Source organism: Chrysemys picta, chromosome 3 (assembly GCF_011386835.1).
Source record: "Chrysemys picta bellii isolate R12L10 chromosome 3, ASM1138683v2, whole genome shotgun sequence".
Lineage (NCBI taxonomy): Eukaryota > Metazoa > Chordata > Testudines > Emydidae > Chrysemys > Chrysemys picta.
In genome coordinates, this window is record NC_088793.1 from 190400354 (window position 1) to 190427027 (window position 26674).

A 26674-nucleotide genomic window follows, 5' to 3' on the forward strand; every position below is an offset into this window, starting at 1 on the left:
TGGCTTCAGATGGTGAGTGTAATTCTTGTTTTGATTAGGCCCCTCTAGTCTTTTCATCAAGCAACAAACACAATGAAGTGGACGGACATTTGCCATGACTTCTCCAAAGAACGTCTGAGCCTAGATCATTTCCAATAAAATGTCAGTGATTTACATTATACAAAACTATATCAGACAAACAGTGCTCACCATTTAAAAGTCACTATTTACCAATAGTTACCAGACTCGATAGCTGAGATATCACAATATTTCATTCTGCTGGTAGAGGAGATAACTGTGACAGTGTATCTGGGATAATCCAGTGTGGTAGAGTAACCACTGATAAATGTTGACATTTTAGTTGTGCCCACGGTAAATAATGTTGCAATTTGTGGTGCACAGTTGATTTCAATGGGAGTTTCATCTGAATAAGGAGTGTAGAATGAGGATACATTTTGATTTTCTTGGGGTTTGAGTCTTTTTTAGTATTACGCACCATTTTATATTGTTCATAAACTCCAGTGCAGATTTTAATGAGCACAATATTTAACATTGCTTGCTGAAACTAGAAAACGCATGAACTTTTATATGCCGTTATAATATACTCCTATGTATATGTACAGAAACAAACACATATGTATATGCGAAATTTCCTATATTAGAGAAAAATTGGAAATAAATAAGAAAATGATGTAGTTTATGCTTTGTTTCTCTCTGAATTAAGATAAACATGGCATAAAAGGTTGTATTTTAAGAATGTCAGCTTTGTATTGTAACATACAAAGAATTCTCTCATACAGAGATTTTTCTCATGGATAGAAATCACCATCACTATCCCTAAAGGGTGATTGATTGATTGTAGTTCTTTCTTTGGAGAGGGCACAAAAGAATCCTGTTGCAGACTCTTCTCCTCTTTTCCTTTAAGAAAAGCAAGACTGTAAATAAACTGCTTAACCAGAGAAGTAATTTAATGAGATGCTGCAATTAAAAAAACAATTAGAAACATATTACAATTCTGAGCAACCAGATTTTATTATCATACACCGAACAAATTGCTCATCAAAGTCAGGCTGTTGCTGGTGGCTGAAGAGTGAGATAGACATAGCCTGGCTGCTTATTCCTCGCTCCCTGAAGTAATTTCTACTACAGAAGTACAGAAAACAAAATTGCCATCTTTTCAGCATCTACTTTAAACATTTTAAAATATGGGTAGTTAGCCTGGGGAATGGAAATCTTCTGTTTATCTATAGAGTAGGTGTAACATAGGCTATGGTAGTGAACACTGCCTGAGGCTTAACCTAGGAGGAAAGCATCAAAGAGTTAGAAGAAAGTTCTCTTGTCCTAATAATTTAATCCTTCAACTCTCTCCTGAAATCATCATTTCCTTCCAGGTGAATTCATGGTTTCCAAGGCACCTGTCCAGTCACTAGGAAATTCCTTTCATTCAATGCTAGATTCATTCGCTCCTGTGGAAGCTGTCCCACTTTGTATAAAATACTTAACTATTCATTGGAGCAGAGACTGGAACCTGGGTCTCCCAGGAGAGTGCACTAACCACTAGGCCAGAGTGTCATTCTCACCCTCTTTCTGACCCAATGACTATTGAGAGATAGAAAGAGACCCACTCCCAGCAAACCCTATAGCTCTGTGGTTAGGGCACTCACCTGGGAGGAGGAAGACTCTGCTCCCAATGCGACAGCATGGGTACTTGCACCCTGATCTCCCACATCTTGCGTGAGTGCACTAACCACTGGGCTACTGAGTATAAGGGGACTCCTCCTTCTCAATGTTTCTTGAGAAAGGACTGATCTGGCTTAGGCACCTAATTCCAGGAAAGGTTTCACAGCTATGACTCCTGAGCAGAGGAAGGCACCCCCTCCAGCCCAGGGGGTGGGGGTGGGGCATAGGTCACACTCCTCTCCTTGGCATTTACCACTGCCTAACTTAGGCAGTGCCCTGCTCAGCACACTGGCTTCTGTGCATCCCATTGTTAAGGCTCCTAATTCTCCCCAGGCATCTCAGTGGGGGCGTCTGGGTGCCGAACTCGAGGTTGAGGATTCCAGGAGGTGGCAGGGTGGCTGAAGTTAAGTATCACCTTGCTGAGCTTAACTACCTTTTCTGGGTCTAGCCCCAAGTGACTCGCGCCAAGTCACACAGGAAGTTTATGGTGGAGCTGGGAGTTGAAAGCGGGTTGCCCCACGTCCTAAGCTAGAACCCCGCAACTGGGCCATCCTGTCTCTCTCTCTGCAGCCCCTCACTTCCCCCCACGCAGACAGTCTACAAAAGTGAAAGGGATGGGATGGGGCTAAATAAGCCTCCTTACTCCCTGCACAGTGTTGCAAGGGCAAGACCCAATGCTATTATTCGGTGCCAGTAGTGAACTGGGAACTGCCTGCAAACTGGTAAAAAAAAATGAAAAAAAGTTGCTTAGTTTCACTCTCGCTTCCGTACGTTCATGACTTTCTTCTGCTGAAATGCTGTTCTGTAGCTTCCTACAGCAGAGCTTGTCAGTAAATCACAAATCGCTGTCCAAATGTTTCCCAGTGCACCAGTAAAGCCATTCATCCTCTGAGTTAAGACCATATTCATTATGGAGCTTTATTAAACTGCTGACCTAAAACAAATTTTGTTGGACCTTGTAAATCTCTTCAATGTGCAGTTAACAACAAACAGTTCATTAATTTGCATAGATATATTCTGGCAACTGGGAAAGAATGAAAATCATACAGCCATGATAAAATGCTGCTCTCTCAGTAATTTAACTGACTGAATTCAACAGAGATGAGGCTGACAGAGTCTGAATCCAGATCTCAACCCCACCGCAATTCAGGGCTGCTCTGATCTGGGAGGGGGGGAGATATCTGATTCCGGCTCATTGCTTGAATTTCCATATAGCCCCATTAACTGAAATATATTTAGCAGCCATTTCCGTCATTGTCCTTTAGCCAAAAAGCTAGTGGCATAAGAAGGCTGTTATAACACACATACGTTACTCCACTCCACACTCCCTTGTGAGTTCACGTATCATCTGAGGATAAAGCTTTACACTCAATATACTGTGATGTTAGCATGACCACCTCTTGGAAGAGATTTAAATCAATCCGCATTCTGTTCTGCTCTTCTCTGTACACTAAGAGATCTTTGCAACTTCTGAAAATGTCTTTCACACATACACATCACATGTTTAAATGCATGGTTACTGCACTGGCTTTATACACTTGCTATACTGCCGGGATCTTATGGTATTTGTTGCCTTATAAAGCTCATTAGTACATTTCCCATAAGAAAGGCGCGATATAAAACAAAATTCTATTCTATTCTCTTTCTCTCTAGCTGTTTCTTCTATTGTGGAGCCCAATCATGCAAAAAATGTGCATCAATAAAAAAATACATGGGAAACTATGCTGAAGAAGTGCAATGACCAGTTGACTATCCCCAAAGGTGAACAAATCACATGCTAACCAAGATTTTCAAAGTGACTAGTATTTTCTATGCCATTTTTTGGTGCCCAACTGGAGACCACCTTAAAGGGATCTGATTTTCAGAGGGTGGGAAATCAGTGCTTTCTGAAAACAGGCCCCTTTAAGTTGCTTTCAGTTGGGCACCCAGAAATTGTGACACTCAAAATCTCTAGTCACTTTTGAAAATCTTGAACGGCGAAAGGGCAAGCCAGTCAGGGGACAGACTGACTGGTGTACCCATGCTGATATGGTACCTATGTGAGGGCCTGAAACTGACGAGCTGAAGGCCAAGGTCTGCAAAGTCATCTTTTGACCCTCATGAAGCAGATAAAGATACTGAGATCCTTATTCCTGATATAAATGTGATCCTTAGCTGGCAGAGTGGATCCAGGGCTGGACAGTGGACTGGACAATGTTCTTCATGCCTTGTCTGCTGCCAAGCAGCAAGCAGAAGAAGTCAGCAATGGAGGGGGTGCTGCTTCACTTGTGTTGCTGCATATAGGGTATTAGTTGCCATAGTAATAGGGAAAAGCTAGTAGGTGTCCTTTGAAGAAGCTGCCTGATTCAAGTAAGCTAGAGCAGACCTTTAAAAGATCCACCACCACATTGCTTTCCTCTTTCAGCTGTCAGAGAGCTACCAATATGGGAATTCTGCCACCGTACCCCAGAGTTCAGATATTTAGCAGAATCCGTGAGCACTCCCATTAGCTGATGGCATCTGCCTATTGAATGTGAGGGACATGTACAGTTTAGGAGTTATAACTGGACTTGTCTCCACTTCTGAAATGCCAGGCTTCAGCAGTGGCTAGAAATATCTATTCCCTTCTGCAGTGGACAAGTAGAGTGAACCTGTTCCTCACAGATGTAGACCTAGCCACAATGATCCACATCTTTGTTATTCAAGGCTGTACTACAGCCATGTTCTCTCCCTGGCACTGACACTGGGAGGCTTCTAGTAGTTGAGTGTGGCTCAAAATGCAGCATCTTGTCTCCTAAGCAGAACAGTAGACAAGAAAACATCACAGCATTACTCAGCATTCAGCCACTCAGTGCTGGATTCAATTCATGGTCCTGGTCTTCAACGTTAGATACCTAAAAGCTGTCTCTCCCCTGACTCACTCCAAGAATATTAAAATCAGCAAGGAAGATGAAGATGAAGGTACCTGGGATGAAGCTTGCCAGAGCTGGAGACAAAACATTTTCAGTAAAGGATGCGCAGCAGAGAAACTCTGATGTACAGGAGGTCAGGATGACCCCATGTCTTGTCTCCTTATGGCACAATGGAGGAGACATGTACTTTCACTAACCTTTTCTCAATAGAAACAGCAATGCTTTGGCTGGTAAGTCCTTCTTCCCCATAGATACCTCTGCCAAAGAAAAGACAAACTATGGAATGCAAGTCCTACCAGGATGATGCACAAGCCTAAAATACTTGCATTTCGTCTCACAGTACCTGTGATTGGCAGACTAAGAATATACATGACATAGCTTATACTGTTTATCTCTGAGGTACTGACTACTACTTGTATTAACAGGAACAATGAGCCCAATCCCAAAATCTTCCTTATTTAGTTCTTACTATACACCACTCTCAATGAAGTAGTGTCACTGCTATGCTGCCCCTTTTGGTAGGGTCCTACCAAATTCATGGTCCACTTGGGTCAATTTCACGGTCATAGGATTTTAAAAATAGTAAATTTCATCATTTCAGCTATTTAAATCTGAAATTTCACAGTGTTGTAATTGTAGGGGTCCTGACCCAAAAAGGAGTTGGGGGGGGGGTCACAAGGTTATTGTAGGGGGGTTGCGGTACTGCTACCCTTCCTTCTGCACTGCTGCTGGCGGTGGTGCTGCCTTCAGAGCTGGGCAGCTGGAGAGCAGTGGCTGCTGGCTGGGAGAGGCAGAGGCCTCCGCCAGCAGCAGCGCAGAAGTCAGGATGGCATGGCATGTGGTATTGCCACCCTTACTTCTGTGCTACTGCCTGCAGAACTGGGCCTTCACTCAGCAGCCGCCACTCTCTGGCCACCCCGCTCTGAAGGCAGCAGTGCACAAGGAAGGGTGGCCTGATATGGTATTGCCACCCTTACTTCTGTGCTGCTGCTGGTGGGGTGCTGCATTCAGAGCTGGGTACCTGGCCAACAGCCATCACTTTCCAGCCGCCCAGCTCTGAAGGCAGTGCAGAAGTAAGGGTGGCAATACTGTACCCCCCCTAAAATAACCTTGCAACCTCCCTGCAACTCCCTTTTGGGTCAGGACCCCCAGTTTGAGAAATGCTGATCTCTCCCGTGATATCTGTATAGCATAGGGTAAACGCACACAAAAGACCAGATTTCATGGGAGGAGACCAGATTTCCTGGTCCATGACGTGTTTCTCATGGCCGTGAATTTGGTAGGGCCCTAATTATGTGTCGTGTGCAAAGGCATCCCTCTTCTAGGTGGTGTCACGTTTTGGGGTGCAATATAGACCCCCTGAGGGGTGGTGTTACTGCCTCTTCTGTAACTTGACTGCCTTAGAATGCTTTGCTGTTGTGGCTCTGTCTGGATGCTTCCAGCCAGCATACAACCATGCACTTGAATGTCTTTAAGCAGCTCTGATTCAGCAATTCTGATTCCAGCAGCCTGCTTGTTACACACTGTCCCTCTCTGGACTCCAGCAGCCTTGATTACACCTGGCAAAATGACCCATCACCCCCCAGTCCGGAATTTTCCCCAAACCATGTGATCTGCAATGTCCAGCTCTCTCCTGGACCATTCAGACAGATACTAAGGTTCATTCGTTCCTTTAAAGACACAATACCCAACAGTTTGCCACATTAACCAGAATTAACATTCGCTTTAAACCAAACAAACCACTGCCTGGTTTAGATTAAAAGTAAAACAAGTTTACTAACAAAAGGAGATAGGATTATAAATGAGTTCACATATAAAGGACAAGGTTAGCAAACAAGAGAGAAAAATGCGAAGACTTAACAAAACAGGCTACAGCCTTTGTTCATGATAGTTTTCTTACCAATCTACCTTCCAGCAAGATGGCTGACCAACCTCTCAAGTCAGGGATCTCCCACAAAGTCCAAAGTGCTCAATTTCTTTGTCTTCATAGGTGAAATATAACTTGGGGTTCTCTGTTCGTTCCTTTGTAGTCCAGTGAATCTTTAAATGGATTCTTCTGAAGGTTCCCCCCCTCAAAGTAACATTCATTCAAGCTATGAGGAAAGCGACAGAGTCTCTTGGTGTAGGGAGTTTCATGCTGGCTTCTTCCTGCTCTAGAGTTTGCTAAATGCAAATTTATCTGTTTCCTGCAATCTCCTCTCCCTACTGTCTTGATGGTCCTGCTGACCATCTATGGAATTTGCGTGCCCATTGTCTCTTAATGTACCTTGGAAATATCTTCCAGGTGGCAGAACTACATTCCTTTGTCTAGCCCTGCCTGTCAGACGTACTTTGATAACATTATTTCTAATATGTTTATAATTTGAAAGTTGTCCTCCATACATATGCCACACACTAATATTAATGACCAGTATGTCATTAGCTTTCTGTTGATATCTTACATAACACCGTTAGATACAGCTTATGAAATTAGTGAGTTGGGATAGACTGAACTGGTCAGGCCAGCTGAAACATACTACCAAAAAAATCAGTGAACCCCTTGCCCTCTTGCATTGAGAGGCTGTTAGGGTTACCATGGGTCAGTGGATGTTGAGGGCAGCAGAATGTGTACAGGATGGTCTGGGACTGTTTATCTGAATGACATTTTGAAGACATGTACAGCCACCTCCTCCAACCTCTTACTAAGGCTCACTGTTGTCCAGTGCCTGATGCATTTGATGGATCCAGTCACCATGTATGTACATCAAACAAGTCATAGGTAACAGGGGAGTAAGAAAACTGGAGCTAAGACATGTTGACTGTCCTGTTCTATTCTACTCAGGTTATTTTACTGAGCTCATCACCAAAGAAGCATTCCAGTAGAGCATTAAGCAATGCCATACGCCCTGGCCACTTTTCACTCTGAGCAAGCCAAAAGCACTTGCTTCTGCAGATGAGGTTTGGAAAGCGGCTTTGCAGATCGTTACTGACTATGGAGCGCTTCTTATCTCACACATTCCAGCTGTTGTGCTACTAGGGTTGTGCCCCGTACCTCTGATTACCGGTTACACGGTCACCCTGGCTTCACAACAGGGGTCCAGTTTGGGAGGAATATCAATTAGATTTGATCATAACAAAAATTGTTATGAAGAATTATTGAGGAATCCAGTGCCCAGCTTTATATCTAGCAATTTCCAGGGAGTTACACTACGCACAAACCCCAGGAGTTCTATCTTTGGATATATTTTAAACGAAACACTGTTTTAATGAGTAAACTTTTAATTTTTTTTTTCAGTTAAAAATTACTTATGCTTAGACATTGACATTAAAATAATCTAGTTTGTAATAACTTTCTGGATACCATGGAGAGAGAGAGAGAAATATTCTCTATATTTTCAGCCTTCCCACATGCAAAATATAATACTGCTATGATAATTATACTTAATACAATTAACATAATTAGCAACATGATATTGCAAGCTGTGGTAGGCAGTCCCCAGGAATACTTAAGTGAGTTCTAGAGAAAGAAGTCATTATCCATTGACACAGAGTCTGAATTATTCATGCTAATATAAAGAAATGTGAATCCCATTAAAGATGAGCAAAAAATGAATTTGAATGTAAGATCTGCTTTTAGCGGTTCATCAGGATTAATTCTGCAAATAGTGTAGCAGCCCTAGTGCATTTAAAATGTAACTTCAGAAGGACATGTGATCTAGCTCAGTGGTTTTTCAACCTAAAGTCCGCAGACCCCTGGACATCCTCAGACTATGTCTAAGGGGTCTGCGAAAGGTTGTGGTTACCATAGAACAGTGGTTTTCAACCTGTGGTCCATGGAACATGTGGTCCACAGACTATGTCTAAGATTTCCAAAGGGGTCTTCACCACTATTCAGAGCCGGCTCCAGGCACCAGCTCAGCAAGCAGGTGCTTGGGGCGGCCAACAGAGAGGAGCGGCATGTCCGGTTCTTCGGCGGCAATTCGGCGGCGGGTCCCTCACTCCCTCTCGGAGCGAAGGATCTGCCACCGAATTGCCACCAAAGAATGAAACGGTGGCGGTAGAGCTGCCTCCGAAGTGCCGCAGATCGCGATCACGGCTTTTTTTTTTTTTTTTTTTTTGCTGCTTGGGGCGGCAAAAACCCTGGAGCCGGCCCTGCCTCTATTCAAAATTTTTTAAGGGTCCAGACATGAAAAAAAGGTTGAAAACCACTGGTCTAGCTAATAATGCAAGTCAATAGGATAAATTCAGTGTGTGTGTTTGAGTGCCAGCATGCTAAAATCTTTGTATTTGTAAGAGGCAGGGGAGGGGTAGGTGGTATATTTGAAAATAGGTAATAAAATGTGCAAGTTGTAGCAGTTATTTTTGCTTTTTGGTCACAGAAAGAAGTAAGTATTCTATACTGCAAAAAAGTGACATAAAACATTTTTAAGTTGTGGGTACCATTAGTGGGTGTGGTAGAAAAACATCGGTGACTGGACAGTCCAGCCAGTAGAAACTAACCATAGAGCAGCTAAGACAGTACACAATTCAGCTCAGTGAGACTCCATTAGCATGAAAAGCTATACAAGAGTAAAAAACAAACCAAAACCAGACAGACCCCTTAAATATCTGTCAGAGATAGGTACAATTCACTCAGGCTAGCTCCATGCTCCCATTTGTCAGCAGTGTCCACTCCAGGGGGCTACATTAGCATGATGCCATCTCTATCATTTCCCTCCTTTCTCCCAGGGTTAGGGACCGATTTTCTTTATTGTTTTTTGAGGAGAGATTTTTCATGATTCCTGACAGTTTAGGAACTGTCTTCCTCATACACCTTCATACTTTGCACCTTGGAGCAGAGTGCCTCTCTGTCTCATATTCACTCAATGTGCAGCAAAAGTCAAAAAAGCTAACAACGTTAGGAACCATTAGGAAAGGGATAAATAGTAAGACAGAAAATATGATGGTGCTACTATATAAATTCATGGTATGACAACACCTTGAATACTATATGCAGTTTTGGTCACTCCGTCTTAAAAAAAGATATATTAGAATTGGAAAAGGCTCAGAGAAGGGTAACAAAAATGTTTAGGGGCATGGAACAGCTTCCTTATGAGGAGAGATTAAAAAGACGGAGACTGTTCATCTTATAAAAGAGACAACCAATGGGGATAGGATAGACGCCTATAAAATTCTGAATGGTATGGAGAAAATGAATACGCAAGTGTTATTTACCCCTTCACATAGCACAATGAAATTAATAGGCAGAAGGTTTAAAACTAACATAAGGAAGTACTTCTTCATACAACGCACAACTTCTTCACACAATGCACAGTCAACCTGTGGGATTCATTCATTCCCAGAGGATGTTGTGAAGGCCAACAGTATAATTGGATTAAAAAAAGAATTAGATAAATTCATGGAGGATAAGTCAATCCATGGCTATTAGCCAAGATGGTCAGGGACACAACTCCATCCTTCGGGGTGTCCCTAAACCTCTGCCTGCCAGAAACTGGGACTGGATGGCAGGGGATGGATTACTTGATCATTGCCCAGTACTGTTCCTTCCCTCTGAAGCTCCTGGCACTGACCACTGCTGGAAGACAGGATACTGGGCTAGATGGACCATTGGTCTGACCCAGTATGGCCATTCTTATGTTGTCACTTTCTGTCACAATGGTTGCACAGTCACTCCTCTCTGGGTTTGTGCCTCCCTATTTTGATCTCTAGTTTATGGTCACATTCTGTATTCAAGGAGAGTCAGTTTCCATTTTGCACATTTCACTGTAGTGAGCTAGTCTGATGGCCTCATAGTTCTGTAGCAGCCTAGATAGCTGCTTTTTTAAATTGGTTCTTCCCAGTGACCTGTATACTGGTATTCTAGATATCAGATTAAAATCTGGAGTACTTTGTGGCTTTGGGCAGATTTATTTGCTCTGAGGATCAGGAAGCTAAAGATGTTGATCTTGAGGAGTGATTATATTCTTTAGCGTGTAAATGGAATACAGCGCTTTTTCCTGTAATGCAACCCAGTCTGAGTCTATTGCTCTATTTGGGCTACATAGGTATGAGTTTCTGAACTGATTCTTCTTGTTCCTGTATTGTTAAGGGAGGACCAGGAGGGAAGGTAGTTTCTAATGATGTCTTCAAGTGCAACTGTTTTTCTCTAGTGATGCAGTTTTGTTCTTGTGTCAACTACCCAGGTTGGATTCCTTTATATAAATCCCAGAAGCACTATGCCTCGATTTTTGCAAGTCTATATTGTTGGGATATCTGTTTGCTTATTTGGCTTAAATTCTTTCCCAGTTTGTCAGAAGGAATTAGTGCCTATCATGTCCTTAATCTGCTAATTTTTTCTTTCCTGGGCTCTGGTATTTTCTGCTGGAGCATTGAACTGTAGTTCTCTAGTGGCTCATGGTGACCACTCACGGCATGCAGGTAGCAGCTAAATCCAGAGGATCCGAGGCAGAAGGACAGAAGCAATCAGTGTAGTTACTCAAGGATCTCTAGCCCAGAAAGAGAGACACAAAAAGGAGGGCGCACTGCCGCATTCCTTACAATGGGCAGCATGTACTCACGTGAGTATTTCTAGTGATCTCAACAAGACTACTCCTGAGTCTAAGTGCTATTCAATGTGAACAGGGACTGCAGAACCAAGCCCAGACAGTCCAAGACCCCCATAGACCCTACTAAGGGAGAACTTTATGAATCTGAAAATACAATTAACATATATGTTTAAATATTATAAAATACAAGCTATTGTATGTATAATAAAGCCAACATACTTTTCATAGTAAATCTTTCATATCACTAATAGCTAAGAATAGATCCAATCTACCTCCCAATATATTCAAAAACTAGGAGACAGGGCTAGGAGGAAGCATTAGGCACTGGGGGGTGGGAGGGGAATCAAAATGGAGACATTTAACATTATTTCAGTTTGAAAAAGTTCTTGATTTACTTCATTTTTTTTAGTAATAACAACGATACCTGGCTCGTCTTTAGTGCCTTTCATCAGGAGATCCCAAAGCACTTTACTGAGGGGTCAGTAACATTCTCCCTATTTTTGACTTAACCCTAAACACAAGCATTTGCTTTTCTCTTTCTTCTCCTATATATGAGATCAAAATCAGTCTCATAAATTGTCCTGTAGTGGGGGGGAGGGATAGCTCAGTGGTTTGAGCATTGGCCTGCTAAACCCAGGGTTGTGAGCTCAATCCTTGAGGGGACCACTTGGGGATCTGGGACAAAATCAGTACTTGGTCCTGCTAGTGAAGGCAGGGGGCTGGACTCTATGACCTTTCAAGGTCCCTTCCAGTTCTAGGAGATGGGATATCTCCATATATTAAAAAAATCTGTAATCTTAGCTATGAGAGGCCACCATCTCTCCTTAATAAGCACATCTGCAGAGTTTGGTCTAGGACTCTGCTTCTACAGCTCCTAACTGACCGGATCTTAGTGCCTGAGTTGAGATGTTCTTGCCTAACCATCCCATACAGAAGAAGCCTCATGTTCATTCAAGGTGCTATCTGCCTTTGAGGACAACCATCTCACACAGATTTAATGCCTTAATGGGTAAAATTTACTGCTATGCAGAACGTCAAAGGACTAGGCACCATATACCCCCCTTTTGAGGGCTTACATTGTAAATATAGTCTTAGCATAGGAGTAAATTTGCATTATTGGCTGCATGACTGGGCCTTGGCAAAAATCATTAATAATTATTTTTCCTCACAATCTAAGTCTTCCCATAGAGCTCATGAATGAGTTTTCAAAGAGATTTAAGCCATCTAAGAATAACCAGCAAATTGGCTTTGTGCTAGAGAGACATGAAAATACATTAGACAAAAGTCACCTTTGCCCCTCAACCTCCCAAGTGGGTTGTGCCTTTTTTACTGTGCTTCTTGCAGGCATAAGCACGATGCTCATAAAGTTAAGAGGGTGCTTACCTATGCATTCCCTGCAAAGACCATGCTACTGCTAATAGGCAGGAGTATAGAATCATAGAATATCAGAGTTGGAAGGGACCTCAAGAGGTCATCTAGTCCAACCCCCTGTTCAAAGCAGGACCAATTCCCAGCTAAATCATCCCAGTCAGGGCTTTGTCAAGCCGGGCCTTAAAAACCTCCAAGGAAGGAGACTCCACCACCTCCCTAGGTAACGCATTCCAGTGTTTCACCACCCTCCTAGTGAAATAGTGTTTCCTGATATCCAACCTGGACCTCCCCCACTGCAACTTGAGACCATTGCTCCTTGTTCTGTCATCTGCCACCACTGAGAACAGCCGAGCTCCATCCTCTTTGGAACCCCCCTTCAGGTAGTTGAAGGCTGCTATCAAATCCCCCCTCATTCTTCTCTTCTGGAGACTAAACAATCCCAGTTCCCTCAGCCTCTCCTCATAAGTCATGTGCTCCAGACCCCTAATCATTTTTGTTGCGCTCCGCTGGACTCTTTCCAATTTTCCCACATCCTTCTTGTAGTGTGGGGCCCGTAACTGGTGCCCCAGAGCAGTACTCTCATGAAATGCAGCCTAGGGGTTCCCGGGTGCTCCTAGTCACGTTCATCACTTTTCTTCTTCTTTTTGGAGGGGCATATTCTGTGCCCCCCAGGAGCTCGCTCTCCCCCCTCCACACCCCAGAAGAAGCTCGGTGCCCCCACCACCCTGGCAGAAGCTCTCTCTTCCCTCCCCCAATTCCTCGGCCTGAGCTCGCTTTTTCCTCCCCCACTCTGCCCCAATCCCTCCAGGAGCTCACTCTTCCCTCCCCTCCCCCATCCTGCCCTGGCCTCGGAGGAATTCGCTTTTCCCTGCACCTCGGCAGGAGTTCGCTCTTCCCTGCCTCCGTGTTCCCAGGGCCAGAGAAGATTATCGTGAGGGCCCACACCCCAGCTTCCCCCCCCCCCTTGAGCACGCCCCTGCTCTTGGGCACACCGAAGTCAATATAGGAGCCACACACAAACATCCAGGACAGATCCTGGCCCCGTGGGCCACGTCTTATGGCTTTTGGACTCATTAGGCAATTAGAGGATAGCCAGGCCTTCGCCTAGTATGGGACAGCTAGCAAATAACACAATTTGAAAGCAGGGGCGGAAGAAGTTTGAAACGAGAAATGGGACTCACCCCCCTTCCCTAAAGAAGTGCACCTCACTAAGAGAGCTTTCTAAAGCCAGACCAAGGTGAAATTAAAGTTGTTTGAGAGTAACGTGCTTCTAGAGATAAAAGATGGTATGTAGTCCTAACAGTGATAAACACCCTTAGAAAGTGGTAACATGTAAGGGTAAGAGACACCCAGAGTGAGGAGCTGGGCAGCACCCTTGACTCTGGCTGGCTTACTTGTTACGGTATTCATCGAGCATGCGCTGTGAATCCTTGTCCTCACGCTCCAGTTTGGCCCGGTCGGCAGACAGCTCACGGATGCGCAGGCGGTTCAGCTCAATCTGCTCAGCAAAGGCCTCCTCCAAGCCGGCCAGCACATCCGTGCGCTGGAACGTCTCCAGCTGCTTACGGAAGATAGTGTTGCGCTGCTCCAGCATCCGGGCCCGGTTGATGTAGTTGGCAAACCTCTCGTTGAGCTCCTGCAGGTTCTCCAGGCCCTGGGCTTGGGCCAGGCTGCTGAAGTCTGAGGTGCCCCGCAGCTCATCATAGGCATCAGATCGTTCATACTTCTCCTTGCGCACTTCTCGCAGGTAACTACTTCTATACATGGCTTGGGGGAGGCCGTGCAGGCCCAAGATCCCCTCTTCCGTGTGTCTCTGTCTCTCCAGTTTGGATCAGAAATGTGTTTGGGGGACTTAGGGGGGAGAAATAGAAGCTAGGCCCCCCATCCTCAAATGCCAATGACTTCTCTCCACGGCAGTGTGTGGCACTAAATGCCAGCCACCAGCAAATTAAATAAAATCAAATAGCCCCGCCTCATTCCTCTCTGCCTTTCCAGAGGCTGTCAGCAGTTTGGGGGACTGTTTTCTTTCTTTCCATGAGCTGCAATTGTGTGTGGCCAGTATGAAAGAGAGAGTGGCATCCAGCTTTTGTTGGTGGATTAGAATGCTATAAAGCGATCACAAAACAAAGACTTTGCAATTTTAGAGGCTTGAGTTCAAAGCATTTGGTGGCTGGGTTTTTTGGGCTTGGGGTTGTTTGTATGAGGACAGTGTATGGAATCCTTTTGCTGAATCAGGGGTTTTGCATGAGGGGATGAGCAAGAGTCATGTTTACCTTTTGGCTGGTCTAATGTTTTTTGTGATTGTTCCAGAACAAAAGGGGAGCTGTGTACAGAAGGACAGTGCAAGTGAGCCCTGCCCTGTGAGCAATGGAGACATTGACTCCAATGCTTTTCTCTCTTTCCAGTGGCAAAATAGGACTTGTCCTACCCTCTGTGCTCCAGAACCACACCCAGCATCGCAGCAAGGGATTCAGAGACTACGATGGTGTCTCAGCAGGCCTCTGTCAATAATCCTTTTATCAGAGGCTGCTTTTCAAACATGGGCACATCTACGTTAGAGGCCCAGATTGTACACCTGAGAACCCTCATCAACACTGATGTACCCTAAGAGCTGCTTCAGGCAACTAAGTGCAAATCTAGCTGCCCGCATGTGGAAGTAACTGAGGAGGAGAAGTCTGGAAATTGGGTTCTAAATCATATAAAGAAACAAAATTAGGTTTTGCGATTATAAGCCTTAGCTCCTGATCATTTCCCTGGTGTTTACAGCACTCCACACTTACACTGCACAGGATCAATCCCTTGGGGCTGCCCTCACTTCCTCACTCTAATGTACCCCATCTGGGCCCCGGATTGTCAAGAGTTCAGCTCCCTTTTAGGCACCTAAATAAGAGCCAGATTTTCAAACCTGCTCAGCACCCGCCACACAGCCAGCGTTCCCCTGGAAGTCTGGCCAAATACTGCGATGCAAGTTTAGAAGCTGGGCTCTTGAAAATCTGGCCCCAATTTTGAGTGCTGAGCTCTTTTGAAAATTTGGTGCTTGGTTCGTATGCTCATTGGGAGAAAGATGCTATTTATCTGACACAGCATGTAAAGCATCATTCATACTTTTGGCACCATGTTAACAATGATGCAATGAGTTTTAGACATGTTGAACAAAAAACAACAACCGTGGGTCTGATTTTCAAAGATAATACTGAGAAGAGACCACTGATTTCCATACAGCTCTGGCCGCAAGGGTTGGCTATGATCTACATTCTCTCTAAGCTGGACAAGGATACCTAGTGGAGCAACGTAGTCCTCTGTGAGCTGCTGTGGAAGTGGGTCTTTGACAGAGATCAGATTAATGAGAACTCGGGAGAGAGAAGTTTGGAGTTATGTGGATAACCTAATTTTGATTTCATAATTTTATTGCGTGGAGCATAGAGCCTTAGGTAGATGTCCCCGCTTTCTTTTTGCATAATAATGACCATAATTACATGTGTACAGTACTGACTCAGAACTGGCACCATGGACATGGAATTCATTGCACTGCAACATCAGAAGTAGCACTGATTCTGCACCAAAGATAAGCTTCCTTTTCTCATGTGTTCACAAATAAAATAGGAATTCTGGGATTTTTGTGAAGTTCTCTTGGCTACATCCAACAGAGATGGCATTGTTTTGGCTGCATCTCTTTATTGACTCAGTAAAGAGGTCTCAAGGAGGCATCTTAGCAGGACCAATTTTTCAGTGCAATTTTTGTGTTGTAAATCTCAGCAAAACTTTAACCCAGCAGTTTTCAAACTGTGGGTCAGGATCCCAAAGTGGGTCGTGACCCCATTTTAAGGGGTCACCAGGGCCAGCATTACACTTGCTGGGACCCAGGCCTGAAGCTGAAGCCTGAGCTCCACCCCCACCCAGAGTGGTGGGGCTCAGGCTGTGGCCTCCTATCCCCCCACCCAAGGCGTCATGGCCCGGTCTCTGCCCCCTCCCAGGGTCATGTAGTAACTTTGTTGTCGGGGGGGGGGGGGTCACGGCGCGATGAAGTTTGAGAACCCCTGCTTTAACCTATAAACTTCAACTTTTTTCAGTGCACATGTGTGTTAACTGAATGCATTTGCTTTCAAATTAGTTTCTCAAATAGAAAGGATCACAGCTCATACCTGATGTAAAGGGCCAGATCCTCAGATGGTGTAGACTGGAATAGTTCCACTGAAGCCAGAACCAGTTTGCATGAGCGAGGATCTGGCCCTGTAGATCCACTTTTCACATTTGTGTGCCTAAGATAGGGACTTGGATCTGCACAAGAGTGCAGAAGGAACACTTAAGCATGCAGAGACCTAATACAGGTACCCAAACCCCTATATGAATGCAGCACTGTAGAGGGCACAATTAAAAGAAAAAATCAACATTTAGGGCCAGATCCTCTGCTGATATAAATCAGTGTAGCCCTGAAGTCACAGCAGCTCGACCAATTTATACCAGTTTATGGATCTAGCCCATTCAGTGCCATAGTATTTCACTGTGCCAGAGTACTAGAATTCCCTCTACTTCAAATGGGGAACATCACAAATACTATAGGAAATTAAACTACCACATTAAATGCTGGATTGTTTTTAATTGCACTCCTGGTAGCTCCCTAACAACGACATCATCCACCTTTGGGCTCTGTATGGGTTCTCTTTTCAGACAAAGCTCTAAGTCTCTGAAAGGTCATTGTTGTCTGTATGTTCATTAATGAAATGTATGGAAAATTGTTACCTGGAAGTGTCTGAAACCCACTGGAGACAGTGTGCTGCGCATATATATCCTTTTGATCTATGACCTGCAATATCAAAAAGGGAAATTATTTAAAACAAGCCACTTGGATCTTTCTTTCATCGTCCCAAATTATTTCTCGCTAGTCCTCCTGAGAACAGCGGAATAGCGAGATATTCAGAACAGTGCTTTGTATTTAAATGTACTGTATGAGTTTATCAGAATGGCCCCCAAAATGGGTATTTTCCATTTTCCCCCTCTTTTGGATTTTAACACAAGTTGTACATCATTAGAGCAAATACCTATTAAACTGGTTTGTTTGCTCATTTGTTTTTCGGCTGGATGGATAACTGAGCTCCGTGACCATTCCAATGAAAGGTGGCATTAGCATGCTCTTGACAGCACCATCAATCTGCTCGCAGTCCTTTGCACTCCCTTAAGCCAACACAAGCCAAGTTTCTCTTTCATCCCTTTCCACTTTCTCCTAAGAACAAGCATCAGCTTGGTCAAAGTCTGTCTAGCTGACAATCGAGATTCACTTCTGAACCTGTTCCAAATGAAGCTGTGGTCAGGTTTCAAGCTCTGAGAATGAAAACCTCAAGGTACCAGCGTGAAGCGTTAGGGGCTCCAATCCTAAAGTCCTTGCTCGGGGCTCTGTTGTGCCTTGAAGGCACAATTCCATGTTTAGGATGCGCCAGCCCAGGTGCAATTCCTCTTTGAGCTGTCTGGATCCCAGAGAGAGTGTCCACTGCTACACCCCTCATTCATGAAACACCGTCTCCTTTTATCAAAATGGCCAGCTTTGCTGGCCATTGCCAGGGGATGGGGCAGGAATAGGTCCCTGGCCCTACCTCTCTCCCTGTCTCTTTAGAGGGTTTTATGTACAAGAGGACATAGAGGAAACGGTATGTGCACTCTGAGGAGTGCCAGGACTACAGATGCCTCCTGTTGCTGAACGCTCTTTGCGCTCTTCCTGTTTCCCCAGGCACCACCATCATTCACCATAGGGCAGCAGGTCAAAGACCCCAGTTATCACTCTGTCCTCACGGAGGCAAAATCTCTATTGACATCAACTGCAACTTGCCACGTCAGGACTGAATAACAATTGAATCAGGGCTTGAAGAGATGGGCTCTTTATTGTCCAAACTGAACATTTCCTTTAATACATAAAGACGCACGTGTGCATGTATATTTTTTGTATGGGGCCTGATTCAGTGCCCTACAGCTGTATATCCCTAAATCCTGGATCCAAACTTCATAGTAGACTACTCTAATCTAGTTCGTCATGCCAATAAAGTCTCGCTGAATGGAAACTGAGAGCATAACAAAGACTCCATGAGCATTTTTTTTTCACATAGGGACCTGATCTTGCAAGCTATTATTTAGATGACTAAGTCTTGCTCGTGCAAGATGTCCCATCAGTTTCAAGAGATTCATATTTTCATCGGCACTATTTATCACATGGGGCTTGTGGCAAAGCCACTGCCGAGCCCATACTATTTCATTTTGTGAACAATTTTCATTGCGCATTAGATTGCTTTGAACTTTACTCACTTGCAGCTGAGGGAGTCTAAATTGCAACAGACTGTCACAAAAACAGCAGGACAAACTGTAGGCAGACTTACAGCAGATGCATTCCCAGTGGAGTCCAGTCAATGTAATCAGCAGAGAATTGGCCCAGCAATAAGTGTTATTACTCTTAAATGACTCAACGGGGACTGTGAGGGGCTGCCCTTTACTTAGGGCTGTGCAGAATAGCACTGGTGCCAGAGGAGCTCAGAGAGGGATTGTGCAGTGTTATGGGAGAAGAGCATAAGTTCTTTGAATACTTCCATCCTCCCAAGCACAACAAAAGGGCCAGGGACAATGTGGCCCAAAGGCAACAGTGACTACAGAGCCACCCCTTGGGTAGGGCAAATCGGAGTGACCGCTCTGGGCCCCGCACTTTGGGGGGCCCTGCGGGCCGGTGAGATTGGCCGGCGCGGTCAGTCCCGGAAGACGAATCTGTCATTTCTGCAGGGCTCACCATCTTGTTGGCAGTTAGCAGAGACAGCGCCCAGCTTGGCCGCCCGCGTTTCGGTGCAGCGAGTCCCCCGCCTTGGCTGGAGCCCTGAGCCGCCGTGGTGCTATGGCCAACAACAGTCCCACGATAGGCGCCGGCAACTGCCAGCTGCCATGGGCAGCCCAGCCCCAGGCCGGATCCATCTCGCTGATGCAGAGTGGGGCCCCCAAGCTGGGGAGGACTGATTTGTCCCAGGCCCCACATCTCCCTAAGGACATCCCTGAGTGACTATACAAGTGCATTAGTTAGTGCTGATACATAACTAGTGTCAAAAAAGGTCTTCTAGCCAACATCATAGGGCTATAGTACTACAGCAAGAGTATGCTGTAACAACGTCTTAGGTTAAGAACTAGAGGTCTCCCATTTACACTAGTTTTACATGCAATGGAGTGACTCCTGACTAACACATAGAATCATAGAATATCAGGGTTGGAAGGGACCTCAGGAGGTCATCTATTCCAACCCCCTGCTCAAAGCAGGACCTAATCCCAACTAAATCATCCCAGCCAGGGCTTTGTCAAGCCTGACCTTAAAAACCTCTAAGGAAGGAGATTCCATCACCTCCCTAGGTAACCCATTCCAGTGCTTCACCACCCTCCTAGTGAAATAGTTTTTCCTAATATCCAACCTAACCTCCCCCACTGCAACTTGAGACCATTACTCCGTGTTCTGTCATCTGGTACCACTGAGAACAGTCTAGAGCCATCCTCTTTGGAGCCCCCCTTCAGGTAGTTGAAAACAGCTATCAAATGCCCCCTCATTCTTCTCTTCTGCAGACTAAACAATCCCAGTTCCCTCAGCCTCTCCTCATAACTCATGTGCTCCAGCCCCCTAATCATTTTTGTTGTCCTCCGCTGGACTCATAATGAAAGGGGAAGCCGGCCCATTCACTTATAAACTGCACAACTACAGCATGCCTTCAGCATAATGTAAATGAGACAGAGAGAGAGAGAGCCTTATTGCATTCTTTTAAATCACACAGTATATTTACGTGCCCTGTAAATAAACCAGGTGCATCAGATCATATTCCTGATGTCTGGGGGGCACTGCTTACCCCAGGGTCTGGTGGTCAAGGCACTGGACTGAGACTCATGAAGAGTTCTACAATCAGTTCCACACTCTGCTTCAGATTTCGGTGTGACCTTGGGCAAGTCACTTAATCCATCCATGCCTCAGTTCCCCACCTATAAAATTGAGATAATACTTCCTGTCTCCCACTCTTTGTCTTGGGGCAGGGACTTCTCTTATTGTGTGTTTTTACAGTGCCTAGCACAATGAGGCCCCAATCTTGGTGGCACTGGTGCAGTACAAAAAAATATCAAACTGTGCACATTGCCAGATATCCAACAGCAGCTACAGAGGTTACATCAGCAGTCTATGGCCAAACCCCAGCAATGGAAATTTTAGGGGCAATGGAAGGACTTTGCTTCAAGAGCTCTTAGAAAATTGAAACTGAGTTTTATTTTGTATACAGATCAATGAACTATGATGCATAAAAGATGGTCTAGTTTTTCTATTGCAGGCAAGAAGGTTCTATAGGTGATTTTGGTTCAAGAAGGTGATTTTGCTATCACCTGGCTATGTAGTTAAGCAAATTTTGTAATGTTCTCAAAGAGGCATTTTAGAGATAGGAACCTATTATAAAGGTAAATTTAAGGGAGCAGAGAATTAACACTAGGATCAGCCAGAACATACTTTATCTGAGACAAAATGGAATGAGTTTAATTATTGCTTCACATAACAGAAGGGGACAAAATTAAGTCTTCAGATACTTTGGGAGAGCTCATCAGCTGGTGTAAATCAAAGCTCCATTGAAATCAATGTAGCTGCATCAATTAGCACCAGCTGAGAAGCTACCCTCTTATCCCTGGAGGCAAATTACACATTTTATAAAAGGAATCTATTGATAACAAGAATTATAAAACCACACAATTGAAAAAAAATATAATGTAATTGGTGATGAGAACTGCAAACAAACCCAACCCAGCGCTGCACAGCATGAAGTGAAGGGATGTATACAATAGCTACCTTGAATTGGCAGCCTGTGTTGGTAAGGTAAGTTTACTTAGTGGAATAATGGCCCACCTTTGTGGAATGTCTGGCAGCAAATGAGATGAAGTGAAGGGCAGTGGCTTCAGCAGATGTACTGAGCATGCTCACTACACCATAAGTAGCACATTCCTACGCAGAGCCATCTCCTTCAGCACACCAGCAGTGGTAACTTTCATGGATGCCAATACATACTCACTAATTAGATGTGTCACTTCAGCAAAGAAGCCTACAATAAACTCCCTGAACGGATACCACCAGTTTGCAGCAACATACCTTGCAAGAACTACTAACAGCTGGATCGTTCTTAGTCCATATGAGAGATTAAGCTGAAGGTGAGTTTGTAACACAATTCACAACCCTCTTATATAAAAGCCATCAGAGCATTGTGACTTTCGGATCAAACTAGATGGTTCCTTGAGAAACTGATTTTTCTGACAGTCATACAGATGGCTATTCAGAAATGCTTGGTTTCATAGGTGACGCTTTCATGCCCCGCACGCAGAGGAAATTGAAGCAAAGGACTCTGATGAATTCCACGGTACTGAGAATGAGCAAAACACTGCATAATGCCAAAGTAACGGCATGTGGTTTTTTGATGGAGGAAGAACCACTTATGAGAATGTGGATGAAATAAACAGAATGGGAAATGCCACATTCAGGCAGACTTCTATTTGTGCCCAGAATATAATATTGGATATAGGGTTAAAACAAGCGTCTAACAACAGCCAAGAGCAAAGGTCCTGAAATGTGTTAGAACAATGACGATGCTAAGAATGGTGGAAATCTCCTGATATGTGTGTTGTCTCTGAATAAGAGCACCAGCGCAAGAGGGTAGTTCCAAAGGTAGAAGGAAATGATCAGGATGGATCTTGATGCTGGCTTTGCTGTCTCAATCATTTCACTACAGCAGCACAAGCAGACCCTAAACCACTATCCTCCCCGTATTCCAGAGTGGCAACATTAACATTATCCTCTCTTTCCTTTATGCCCTATATTAAATGTTATTAATTCTCCCCAGAAAACATGAAAGTTTGTTCCTTCCACTGCATATCAACTGTCAAAGCCAAACTGTCTGTATCTTGGTGATTTCCTGCTTGGACGGGATTCATAGAGATTTAAGACCAGACAGGACCAATATGGTTGTCTAGTCTGATCTCCAGTATAACACAGGCCAAAGAACCCCAAGCTCTGAGACCCCAAGGGGGAGGGACTCAGAGAGCTCAAATGTCTACACAGTAATCTTACAGCCCCAGTCCTCTGAGCCAGGGCAGCAGGGCATTTAATTGCAGTCTAGACATACCCTCGAGAGCTCAGAGAGGCTGAAGTGGAGGCTCCCAGGGAGGGACTACTGGGGAAGGGAGGTGCAAATTCAGAGCATCTCCGCCTGGCTCCTCCTCCCCAAACTGCCGCTGGCCACTTGTGGGGAGCAGGGCCACCTAGCTGGGGCAGCTGCTTGGAAGAGCAGGAGGGTGCTTGGGGCTGGGGATATAAGAGGGGATTAGGGGTGTGGGAGTGGGGTATGGGCTGGGGGTTGGAGTGTGGTAGGGAATACAGGCTCCGGGCGTGGGGCCAGAAATGAGGGGATCAGGGTACAGGAGGGGGCTCCGGACTGGGGCAGGGGGTTGGAGTGAATGGGGGGGGATGAGGGCTCTGGGGCAGGAGTGCAAGCTCTGCGGTGGGGCCAGGGACGAGGGGCTTGGGGTGCAGGAGAGGGCTTTGGGCTGAGGCAGAGGTCTGGGATGCGGAGGGGCTTTGGGCTGTGGGCTCCAGGTGGCTCTGGTTGGTGCAGTTTGCAGGGGCTCTGGGAGGTGCTGACCTCAGGCGGCCCCTTAGCAGCCACATCAATGCTGCCCCGGCATTTCCCAGGGATGGAGGAAGTCTGCATGGCTCCCGAGAAGGGGCAGCATGTTCCTCCAGCTCCTAAGCGGCAGCATGTTCCTCCAGCTCCTAGCCGAATTCACGTCAGCTGCAGATTCCCAGCCAATGGGAGCTGTGGAGCTGGCATGTGGGGCAGCGCCTGCAGGTGGGGGTAGTGCGCAGAGACCCTCTGGCCGCCCCTCCGCTTAGGAGCCGGACTTTCTGACGCTTCCCAGGATCCACGCAGAGCTGGGCACGGAACTGCCTTAGCCCCTCAGCAGCCAATCGGACTTTTAACGTCCCTGTCAGCGGTGCCGACCGGAGCTGCCAGAGTCCCTTGTCGACCGGGCAGTCTGGTCGAAAATCAGATACCTGGCAACTCTACATCAGCACCCTGCAGGGTTGGGGCGGAAATCAAATAAGAGCAGCAACAATCCAACGCTGTAAAATAAGGCTAGATTGTGGCTTTGCCACAAGCTCCCTGTAGGGGGCAGTGCATAGCTGGGCTATCTCATGAGCAGCACAGGAAGTAATTAATGCCTTTGAGAGTTTCAATTCCTGCAGTGCCTCTCCCTTGCTCCTGGGGGTGGGGGGGTGGGGTGGGTTAGTAGTTTTATTACTAGTTCATAGCATCAGCAAATCATCTTCAGGGCTGGCTTCGCTCAGCTGTTTTTTGCATTGTGCCCCCTCCCCACCCTTTCCTACCCACCTGCTGGATGGGGGTAGCAACACACATACAGTGCCCACATATACATGAGCCCTTCCATCTCAGGTCCAGGTAGCTCACACAGGGATGTAATGGGGAATCCTTTGCCCTGACACCCCTGCACTTTGGGTAAGCCAAGTCATAATCAAGCTCACTGAAAGCAACCTATATTTTCCAGCCACTGTAGAAGATTTCATGGCCAGTGATTTGAAGGTGAAGATAAATGCCAGTGATTTCCTGAAGCCTAAATACAGTCAAAGCTATTATTTGTCAGTGACAGTGCCTTGTTGAGATCTAAACCTTGGCAATAATGTTGAACACCACATAACAGTAACAATCAAGTGTGCACAGATGGGACTCCACCAGCTCTAACAATCTGTGCCAAAAAAAATTAATCCGAAGAATCTCACAGTATGATGTGCATTGCGTCTGTTCCTCATGAAGGAAACAAACTTGAGTGTATTTATTATATCACACGCTGAAGAAATAGTGGTTTTCCTCTCAACTTCTTCCAGCTCAATGAACTCTGTATCCCTCCCACATGTTGTATATGTATTATAACAGGTGTGAATAGCAGTGTAAGAAGCACACTGGGATCACTATAAATTCTTTTTCCAAAAAACCTGTTAAAATATTTATGCAAGGCACAGCCAGCTGCGTCAAGATGCTGTGCAGATAATATCTTCTGTCATCACTAAATATGATAAACAGCACAATGCTGAGGTTTCTTAGCACGTAAGTGTTACTAAGGAAAATGGAAAAAGAGCTACCATTTTAATTTGCAGATATCAGAATGAGAGATGAGACATAACTTTTGGATACACCTGGGACGTAAGAAAAATAAAGCCCAAGTCTGAACTGAGCTCCTCCAAGGAATTTAGTCTGCTCATAAATATTTCTTCTGGGGGAAACAGTCCGTTGAACACTTTTCTGATAACAGGCCAAACCAAATGAGGTTGACTGCAACATAAAGAGAAAAATTCTGCTCTCCAGTCCATGTCAGTTCTTAACTAAAATATTCTGAAACCCCTGTGTGCATGGAACATGGTGGGAGTTTAGTGCCTTCTGAAAGAGCCTATCAAGAGAACAGAACACTGATGTCAAGAGATGCTTATCAAAATTTAATAAATCTTGGAAAATTGGGGAAATTCCAGAGGACTAAAAGAAATCAAATATTGTTCCAATATGTTTTAAAAGGGTAAACAAGATGATTCCAGATAATTACAGGCTGGTTAGACCAGGAAAAATAATGAAATGGGTGATACAGGACTTTGTCAGTAAAGGACAGAAGTATAATGAAGGACAATCAACATGGCTTCTAGGCAAAAAGGTTTTCTCAAGAATCTTTGATATCACTCTTTGACAAACTTGCAAATGTGTTTGATAAAGGTAACTGTCTAGACATAATATAGTTGGGTCCTTAGATGTATAAAGGAGAATATGAAGTCAGATTCAGGAGTTGGTAGTACTACATATGGCATCGATGAGACCATCCCAGGAACACCGTGTCAAGTTTTGACCTCCACACATTAAGAAGGATGTTGAAAATTAGATGTGGCTTGGGAAGAGCTACAAAGTTGAGACACTGAAGAAGCAGCAACTATTTACCTTATCAAAAAGAAGATTAAGATGCAACTTGTTCAGTCTGTAAGAACCTACAGAGTTGGTCAAATTATAATTGTAATGCATAGGGATACTCATTGTGGGCGACCCTGTGACTAGGCCCAGCCCAGAGCAATGAGTGATTAGGACCCTTTAAGCAGGGCCGGCTCCAAGTTTTTTGCTGCCCTAAGCAAAACAATTTTCCCGAGCACTCCCAGCCCCGCCCCAACTCCGCCTCTTCCCCGCCCCATTCCAACCCCTTCACCAAATCCCCGGGCCTGCCTCCTCCCGTGGGCGTGCCGCACTTCCCCTCCTACCCCTCCCTCCCAGGTAAGCCTGGGAGGGAGGGGGGGAGAAGTGGAGCGGCAGCGCACTCGGGGGAGGAGGCGGAGGTGAGCTGGGGGGTGCAGTTCCTCTGCCCCCCCGGATTACTTCCTGCGGCCCTCCCCGCGCCCTCCACCGCCGCAGCTCACCTCCGCGCCGCCTGCTCCCCCGAGCGCACTGCTACCGCTCTGCTTCTCCCCCCTCCCTCCCAGGCTTGCCGCAAAACAGCTGATTCACGTGGCAAGCCTGGGAGGGAGGGGGGGAAGCGGAGCGGCAGCGGCACGCTCGGGGGAGCAGGGCCAGTGGAGCAGAGGTGAACTGGGGGGAGCGGTTCCTCTGCCCCCCCCCCAGGGTTACTTCTTGCGGCCCTCCCTGCGCCCCCTACCACCGCAGCTCACCTCCCCTCAGGGCCGGCTCCTGGCTTTTTGCACCCCAAGCAAAAAAAAAAAAAAAAAGGGCTGGAGTGCCGCCCCTTGGAAAGTACCGCCCCAAGCACATGCTTGGAGCGCTGGTGCCTAGAGCTGGCCCTGCCTTTGAGGTTCAACCTACACCAGAGAGGGGTTGTATCACTGCCTGCCCTGCAATTCTGGGTGCCTTAAATGCTATCCTGCTGTGGCTCACAGCCTGGAGCCTACAAGCATGCAGGTCACACCCTGGCTTCAATTGCCCAATTACTTTTTTCAGGGTCCTCTCCTGCTTCTTTTTTGTTCTGGGGGGAGGGGGGGGGTAAAAACTTACGTATAGCCTAGACTATGAATTATGATGTCCCCTCACATTGGCTCAGCTGTGCTGAGTAGTGGGGATGGAGCCAAAGTTCCACCCAATCGCCACCTACTTGCTCCATGGTGCATTCACCATCTGCTTACTCCCACATGCCTAGACCAAAGGT

General features: G+C 45.6%; 1 protein-coding gene across 3 annotated transcripts in view; it reads right to left on the reverse strand.

Annotated features, from left to right (window-relative positions):
- The window catches only part of BFSP1 (beaded filament structural protein 1), a 71822-nt gene that overhangs the window by 33726 nt on the left and 11422 nt on the right, over positions 1 to 26674 (reverse strand). The window contains exons 2-3 of one of the 3 annotated variants that reach the window (XM_065589672.1): positions 17186 to 17249; positions 4748 to 4807 (exon numbers count right to left, since the gene is read on the reverse strand). In XM_065589672.1, the coding sequence (XP_065445744.1) occupies positions 4748 to 4807; positions 17186 to 17249 (124 nt within the window). Of the gene's footprint in view, positions 1 to 4747; positions 4808 to 13839; positions 14226 to 17185; positions 17250 to 26674 lie in introns of those variants that run through there. The other 2 variants (XM_005313480.4, XM_065589673.1) reach the window with 2 other exon arrangements.